This window comes from Centruroides sculpturatus, unplaced genomic scaffold, assembly GCF_000671375.1.
Source record: "Centruroides sculpturatus isolate CEXI.00-Female unplaced genomic scaffold, Cexi_2.0 scaffold263, whole genome shotgun sequence".
NCBI classification, from domain to species: Eukaryota; Metazoa; Arthropoda; class Arachnida; order Scorpiones; family Buthidae; genus Centruroides; species Centruroides sculpturatus.
In genome coordinates, this window is record NW_019384587.1 from 520,397 (window position 1) to 529,659 (window position 9,263).

Genomic DNA, 9,263 nt, shown 5'->3' on the forward strand with positions numbered 1-9,263 from the left:
TGAACAGCGACGTCAAAGTTATATTATAGAAAGGAAAAGGCATCACTCATATTATTTACAGGTATAACTTGGAAAGTCATAAAGTTGAAGTTTTATTGCCGAACATTTAGCAAATAACAGTAAACGAGGACCCCTCTCGTCTTTTGTCGACCTTCCGAAAAGATAGAAACAATAGAACACTTTTAAAAGTTCAAAACTGACCCCCGACCAGCCCTTTATTCTCTTCTATAATCATAAATACCGGGAGGTCAAAGGTTAAAGGTCAAACTCGACTGAAAGTTATGTGTACGCGCACAGAACATCCTTCGGATTGCCAGTACCACAGAATCAATCGATGGATTGCATTCTGTGTCGTGCCCTTCTACACCTTAATACAGGCTTATAATTTCCAACGATAAATATTGAAAAGGCCATTCAAATTTTGGGAAGGGCCACAAAATTCTACTATTAAACAGTAATTCGAGCGAGTTACTGCAATTGTTAGTAGTAGTCTGACAGTAGAGTAGCAAGTAAGCACTAACCACAAATAGTAAGTAATATTGCAAATTGACAGTGAATAATAATTAATTGCAAGTAGTAATTGTATACACTGATGTATACATGTTATAGTCAGTACACTGATGTACACAGTGTACTCTGTGTAATGTGTATACACAGATCTGTTGTATGCATGTTACACTGAGTATACTGATGTATACATGTTACAGTCAGTACACTGATAAATGGGCCTATACACTACACAGAGTACACTATGTACAGTACTATACACGTTAGAATGAATACTTGTATACAAGTAACAATCAAGCAATAGTGAACGATATTCGTATAATTGCAAGTAATTAGCGCCTTTATTATTGTATAAGTACACTTATTACAATTATTTTTTAAATAATTTATATAAATTCCTGACTCACACCCGAAAAACACGCGTAAGAACACAACAAACACTAAACTTTAATTGTTTGATTAATCATTTTTTCGAATTTTGTAAGTTTCTAGAATTTCGTCGCCGTCATCCCCCCTTTTTCCCCATAAGCAACCCTTTACGTAATAAAGGTTATTATAATAATAAACGGGAATCGAACCACTAGCATGACACGGTTAACGACGCCACGCCTCTTTCGACGCACGCGCGTAAGGCGACAATTCGTCATTGGTCGACCTAACACCGACTTTAATAATAGGTTTATAGTAGAGGCGTGTTTTATCACACGAGGATAAGGGGATCGTGTGTCGTTCGCTAAGCAAATTAAGCGTTAGAAACGTTAGTGATGCTCCCTTACGAGACTCCTAATATTTTTAAGAGGAAGCCAATTTACGCCTTTCGAGTGGTTCCTAATCAAAAGGAGAAATTCGAAACTAACGAACTTTTTCGCAAATTAAGTCACGAGAGCGAGGTGAGTAAAACTTCCAAAACTATCGCAATTTTTAGGTGTGGGAAGCCAAATGATTGGCGTTTTTACCGTAAAGTAGTGTCTGTAAGCCAATAATTTGGCAGTTTTTCTGGTTAAAAGAGCTTAATTCTATAATTTAAGGTGGAAGTAAGTCTGTTCACAATTCTGGGCATAAAATTCTATAATTTAAGTGCGCTCTACAATTAAATCGAGTTTGTAACATACAGGATGGATCAAAAGTCAGATAACCGTATTTTTGTACGTGTATTTCAAATATGCGAATATGAGTTTAGAACGTTACAAATGGTTACAAAATAAGATAAAAATTTAGTGTTTACAATAGTTAACTGATTTCTGGGCCATCCAGTAGTTTCAATTGAATTTTTATCACTAAAGTCACGTATAATTGTTCATTTGCGTAATTTCTACTTTATACCCTAATTTTGTACCCCATCCTAGCTGTTTCTATATTTTTAAAGCTAAATTTTACTTTTATTTGGATTCTAGAAACCGAATTTTTAATGAAATATCGCTGAAGGATTACACAAAAACACAGGAATTTGAATATAGTTAAATGTAGCCGTTCCCTAGCCAAGTTTGGGATGTGCCCAAATTGATATTTTCAATGGCCTAAACTGCAGGCAGATAGACAAACTTTCATTCAAAATAATAGATTTTATCCAATTCTCACCCTAGACATAAATATCTTACGCATTATCCGTTAAATTATTGGTTCAAAAACGTTGTGTCTTGTAGCTAAAAAGGCCCAAAAATTTGGTCCATTACTTCGCTCCTGATGTGTTTATTTTTGGCCCAGGTCAGATACATAGGATATCGGGACAAAGTGGCCGAGGAGAGGAAAACCCTGTTCCAAAACGAATGCCGCGAAGGGAGCATCGAAGTGGTAGGTTTAAAATCATTACAGGGTTGGCCCCAAAGTCGTTTAACCGCTGTATAAACTAAACACATCGTGGCTAAACACGGTCAACCGACTTTTGGGCCGACCATATTCGGCACTGATTTAGTCAACTTTTTTCTCTAATTGTAAACGTTTTACAGTCGTTTATAGGCACAGGTACGAACATACCTTTGAAGTTCAGACCCTGTTCTAATGGATACAGCGACGGATGCGACTTTGACATCGAAAATGGAAAGGTAACGTCGTAATTACTGTGTTTTTATACCTAGAAAACATTTTTTTAACACCCAAAAATTTAAATTAACGTTTTCGTTTCATAAATTCTTTATAAATTATCGTGTAATTAAGTGACTAAGATGTAGGCTACGTTGGGTATTTTCTTGGTGAATTTTCGGAGCCTGAGGCATTAAACTATCCCCCTTGTTAAACCGCGTGAAGGGTGGATCGTGGACTAGAATAGTTGTTTAGAAAGAGGAGGGAGAGTTGTAAAATGCCGACAACGTTTTTACCATCAATTTGGAGTGTTATCTTTTACTCTAAAACAGTTTGCCAATATGTCAATCGCCCTCTTATACTTCGCTTCTAACAACCGTTTTCTACTTCTTCCGCGCGCTTCTCGCAGACCATTTCTTAAAAATTTAATAATTTATCCCCCTATTTAACGAATTCGCACCATTTTAAATGCTTATTTCTCTTCATTTTTGCAAAACTTTCACACCAAAATTGACTTTGTCTCCGCTTCTGTCGCCAAATTTTATTTACCTCCAGACTTAATTCGTCTTCTAGTTTTGTGTTTATCCGTCTAAAATGCAACTAAGCAATTAGGTCAAAGGTCAAATTAGCCATTTCGGAAAGTGCCACCCTCTAATATACCGAAAAAAAGCGCCGAAAACACCAGAAAAACAACCAGGCCTATTTGTCGTCTCTGAAACTCAGTGAAGATCACAACAATGAAAATTTGGCGGTTGTAAATAGGACCATCCCAGAATTATTTTATGGTAGTTATTACTTTAATTACGGGCACGGCACATGACACTCGAAAAGTTTAGATAAGACTTTTATTATTTATCTGTATAAAGTCTAAAGTCAAAGTTTACAGATAGAGAGATTCCTTTACTGTACAGACGTTAAACAATAGTTTGTATTGTCTACTTAAGATTAAAACAATAACATTTAGTAGATGGGAGCTTCACCCCTCCGAAACTATCCTGGACTACCATTCTACTTGGTTCCACTCGATTTAAGATTCAAGAAGTGCTGACAGAATATGAAATTCGAGTCTAAGGGAGGGTCGAGAACATTGTGTAAATATTACCAAAGATGCTGGTGTCGCCCTAAATCGCCTACGGATCCATCACCACCAAAAATTCTTAACGTCTCGGAATCCGCCTTTCGATAACCTCCCCTCTTTTGAAATTTCTGAGAAAAAGGGTGAAGACATTTTGCTAGTGTATTTCGATGATAATTATGTAATAATTTTGAGTTTCGTAGTTTCATCCTACTTTTACTAAGGTAAAGAGTAAAGTAAAATACGAGCCATTCCAGAATTGCTCTTCCTCCTCATATTTACAAAATAAACGCGTTTTTACACCAATAGGGGCCATTATAGAGCGAAATTATGACATAGAAAGACTCTTATTTACATATTTTAAGCGTTTATATCTATACTTAACATAAAAGTCCTAAATAATTTTAATGAAGAGAACCATAAGCTTCTAATGAGAATTTACAATCGACACTACTCTTTACGGGAGGCTTGATTTTGATGAACTTAACCTTAATTATTATAGAAAGGTAATTAACCACTTCTTTCCTGGTGGCAATTAAAGAGGAATTAGGGCATTGGGACCTTATTTTTGGCTATAAAATTATAAAAATAAATCTTCATAACACAACGGGCCTAAGTTAATATAGAAGCAAGACGAGGGATAGAAGTAGGATAGGACGGGAGCATCTCTCTGTATTATTAAGCAAAATACACCCCTTAGAAGTACCTATAATAAAATTTAATGGGCTAAGTTTAAGAAATAACAGCAATTATTGAGAAATTAGGGTATTGGGACTTTATTTTGGGTTGCAAAATTATAAAAATACATCTATATAGCACAATAATGGGCCTCTAAGTTAAGCACAGACGTGTCCATTATTAAGCAAAATACACCACCTAGACGTATCCATAATAAAAATTAATGGGCTAAATTTAAGAAATACTGCATTTTCGCTTCAATTTACGCACTTTTTACGGGGTAAAATCTTCGAGGAAAACGCAATTAAGTCGAATTTCCTCTCCAACAATTGGAAGACATTTTACAGAGCGAAGCATCATTAAAAATAAAAACACTGCATCACTTAAGGATGCTGCTAGTGTTAAAGAGTTAATTTTATCAGATAGAATGTTATAATAACTAGTCTTGGGTTAAATATCCCCTTATCTTGTAGCCAGTTAATATAATAACTTGGCGAGTCGCAAGGTTAACCATGGATAAAAAATGAGACAAGCCACTCTATTAATGACAAACGTTGAAAAAAACGTTGAACTAAACGACTTTTCGATGGAACAAACAGGATCTGGTAAACAGACCGAACCGACTCGATCACTTTTTCCACGTTTCTTGTAAATTAAGCCTGAAATTCGGACCTATGTTAGACCAGGGCTCACTTTTCTTAACACGAGACTCGCGAGAAATTCCGAAATCACACCCGAATTTATTTAAATTCTACACCAGTGCCTGCTTATATATTCCTGTAGGGTTTGCGTTAGGATATCTCCCCAACTTTCAACGCTCTGTCGTCAATTTTCGGCTTCTCTTCGAGGTTTCTGCCCTTTATACACCGGAAGAAAGCTTCTGTGGGGGTCAGAGGTCGTCACGATTCTAGTTTCGAAAAAAACGAGCTCTGTTCTCCACCCTACCCTTAATTGCTGCCAATAACCTTAATTCTCTAGCGATAAAAAAAAAAACAGCACGAGAAGTAACAGAATTCGTACGAAAATGCACGCGCTTATTGTTGAGAACACGTGTTACAAATTTGAAATTCAAACCGTGTGACGTCGTCGCTGGTTCGTTGGCCACCTGTCGGACGAAGCCGCACTTAAAAAAGAAAAAAAATGGAGTGGGAGATTATTAAAAAGTCGAAGAGAGAGACGACGAGACACACACACAAATGGCACAGAACAAGTGTCAAATTGCAGGTTGCGAGGGAGATAATGTTTACTTGGTAGGGGTCGTGTGTCACGCCAAGTAACGTGACGCTCTTTCACGCGCTTCGTCTCTTGTCTTTTGTTATCAATCGGTAACGGAAGATTGGTGAATGAGGTGCTGTCGGAGCGGTGGAAAGGGAGGGAGGGTCGACGATGAGGTTAAGGTAATTTGCGTCGTTAAATCAACACTTCGTCGCCTCGTTTCAATGGCTTCGAACTAAGAGCAGTCGCGTCACGAGGTGTCGTGACGTATACCGAGTAACTCGATCTTCTTCTCTCACCCCCCCTCGTGCTTTCGCTTTTATTCTGTTAACAATAGGGGTAAGCATAACTGTAAAATTCGCTGACGATCGTGTATAATGCGCGCGTAAATTCGTTGAAAAAGCATGTGAATTTTTACAGTAAATCGCTTACAATTTGATGTTTTGACCCCCTTCCAAGTGTTTAAACACTAAAATTAACGATTCGTCCACCAGGGAAGGTAATATTTTGCCCTTAAACTCTCTGAAACCTTCTTCACGTGTCAATACTTCCACTCAAAACAAAAGTTATTTAATTTACAGCCCCATAAACAAGATTCGCAGATTGTTTTGAGAAAGTCCCACTTCGTCCTTTCACATAAACACACACAGAAACACATACAAACATCCTTTATGCTCGTTACGTAAGGTGTTAAACACGATTTAAACCATTCAAATTAAGGTGTGTATCTACAATTAAATCTTGGTGTCGTCGACGATGTTTAACCGATATAAGAAAAAACAAATGGGGGTAACTGCGATGACGCGATAAGAAGATAAGGATGGACTGCTTAGTGGACAGGGTTGACGGACATATCTGTAAATGGAGTGTAGTATCAATAAAACGGCATTATCCAGGCTGTTAGAGCGTGATTAAAGGTTGTATAATCTTATATCGGAGTTTAGCGACGTTATAAGCGGGGATAACGTCAATCTACGCTAGAACACGAGAAATTCTGGTAAACGAGTGTACATAAGTGCAGCAATCTTGTTTACATTTGGTATAGGCTGCATACAAATGGAGTGTAATAAAACATTGTCCAGGCTGTTAGAAAGTGATTAAATTAGGTTGTCTTATATCAAAGTTTAGCGACGTTATAAGCGGGAATTACGTCGAATTTACGCTAGAACAAGACAGATTCCGGTACACGAATTAGGTCTTTCTTACATCTGGTAAACGCGCAATTGTGTAATTTCGGAGGGGCCTTCCAGAATCCCTCGATGAACGGAGGATTTCATTATTCACGTAAGCTCCCCCCTCAAAATTTCGTAAGTTAAAAATTTATAGAGGTAAAGTGAGTCAACAGTGCCGATATCCGTTTACCATTTACGATTTCTCGCCCCGAAAGCGTTTTTATTTGGGGTGTAATGCCGGCACGCGCACTCTAGACGCATTAACGACCGGAAAATAACGATTTGCCCGCGCTTAATAGTCTAAAAAAACTCGCTAATGTCCTCGACGCGACAAAATGACAATTTCCTCTCGATTCACATTGTTTAGCGGGCATTTCTCAAGACCCTCAAGATCCTCACGTGACATCCAGCTTACCTTCGTGTGACAAAGATCACGTGTGGTGTAAAGGATGCTTTGTTTTGTTTTTAGGTGCACATCCGTTCCAGATTCATCATGGACGGGGTCTGTGTCAGATGGAGGGGATGGCTCAATTTGGATCGCCTGGACGGGATGGCCTGTTTGGAGTACGATGAAGAAAGAGCTCAGGTGAGTAATTGAGGCTTAGACAATTAAAAATGCTGGCCGTTCTAAGCTTCCTTCCGTGCTCTAATATGAGGGTTACTCCGATATAACGTTTTACTAACAACACGCTTTTAGTGTTAACCCTTAAGATAAAGAGCATTTTACAGTTTTTAAGGCCCCTCGTTATGCGTAACCAGGCTGAAGGCACGTGGCTGTCGATTTTTCTTTAATTTGATAGGCTCTTCGCTTCCATACAGGGCCTTTATTTTTTTAAGGAAATCGTATATAGGGCTATTTAGGGTCACAAAATTCCAAGAAGGGCCTTTTTTGCTTAAAAAACAAAGCTTAATTTCTCCCTTTATAAACTGCAGCAAGGATATGTGATTCCTATAGAAGAGAAAAATGTTTCCTTCAGTCACCTTATATCCGGTTATGCATTTGATATTCCTCTTTTATATGGACTTATATAACAGGTTCGTCTATTAATTTAACAGATAAGACACCACACAATATTCCTCCTATTTTATAGTTGAAGAGACCTTTAGAGTATGCCTTTTATACATTATTAGACCTCCACCTACACAACTCTTAATACATTACTATCACGAATAAGCCTGTGTTAAGTGGTGCCTCTACGTAGAAGTAATTAAACAGAATACTGTAGTTGCTCTTGTAAACAAGTGTAAAGGTGTAAGTAAAGGTTAATTTGCCTGCAGTAGTGTCTTTTTATCCGATTCTAATGTACTAAATTGGGGCAGAAGTTACGTATTTTGTCCTCCTCAGACAGTTTTTCGAATATTCGACACGATATTCCTGCAAATTAAGGAATAAAACACTAAAAATTCTACTCGTTTTCGGAAGAAAAACACATGTAGAGCATGTAACACGTGTTGAAAATTGTGCAAAACACGCCAACACATGCAGAAAACCGTTAACCAATTTGAAAACCACTTTTCGGACTAAATTCATAGATCTTTCCGTTCTTTATTTACAGGAAGAACACGCTTTACTGATCGAAAAAATCGAGAGGAATCAGTATCTGAGATCATTAAACGAGAACCAGCTCCTACTGTACAGGACACAACAGGAATTAAAAGTCGAGTGCGAAATGGAGGTGAGTAGGGACGGTTGTCGGTCCGTAATTTTCCGAGATTAAAAGTGTAAATTATCATTTCCCGAACGGATTTTTACGCGCCACGTGGACATATATAGAAAAAGAAATCAAAGGGGGATGCTGTAAAATCTCTACAACAGGGCAGATGTTAAAGGTGGGAAATTAATGGTTACTGCACTACTTTGGTAGGGACAAAAGACGTTTGATTGACAGTTTCGACGCCTCTTTCTCCATTTCTATTCTTTACGTCTCCAACCGATATGACAGCTGCTCGTTGGATTAAGTTTAATTGAGTAAATCTTACGAGGGACGATGCTACACGCTAAAGATCTTGGACAGATGTCACTCTTCCTGCATTTCACTAATGAACTGTTCTTACATTTTTGCTTTTACTTTATTTCGCTTCTGAACTGTTCCTATGTTTCGTTCCTGATCTCTTCCTACACTTCGCTCCTGATTTTTCCTACAATTCGCTTCTAAGCTGTTCCTATATGTCGCTCCCGATCTCTTCCTGCACTTCGCTTCGAATTGTTCCTCCACTCCAACTGTGTGCCATTCCTATACAGTGGTACCTCAGGATACGAACGCCCCAGCATACAAAATTTTCAGGATACGACACGAAATTTGAACATATTTTTGCTCCACGATACGAACAAAAACTCACCATACGACGTTACATTAGTTCGCAGCGCCATTTTTTATTCACTTCTGTTCATTGGTCTCAGTCCGCGTGTTTGCTTCGTCGTGGAAGGATCTCGCTCGATAAAGGAAATCTTGAGGTATTATCAGAAAGTGATTGATTTTATTGAAAAGAAACATCCCGAAAAGGTTCACACTGGCCGTATTGCTGCTCGGAGTAATGACATTTGCCTAAGTCATTTTAGAAACATTTTAAAAAGTAGGCAAAGCCAAACCTCTTTG

General features: G+C 38.0%; 1 protein-coding gene across 1 annotated transcript in view; it reads left to right on the forward strand.

Annotated features, from left to right (window-relative positions):
• The first annotated feature begins 1,226 nt into the window (after window positions 1-1,226).
• The window catches only part of LOC111624663 (protein big brother-like), a 14,727-nt gene continuing 6,690 nt past the window's right edge, over window positions 1,227-9,263 (forward strand). The window contains exons 1-5 of the mRNA XM_023367568.1: window positions 1,227-1,397; window positions 2,212-2,298; window positions 2,454-2,549; window positions 7,136-7,252; window positions 8,223-8,342. Coding sequence (XP_023223336.1) covers window positions 1,272-1,397; window positions 2,212-2,298; window positions 2,454-2,549; window positions 7,136-7,252; window positions 8,223-8,342 — 546 coding nt within the window. The 5' untranslated portion in view covers window positions 1,227-1,271. The remainder of the gene's footprint in view (window positions 1,398-2,211; window positions 2,299-2,453; window positions 2,550-7,135; window positions 7,253-8,222; window positions 8,343-9,263) is intronic.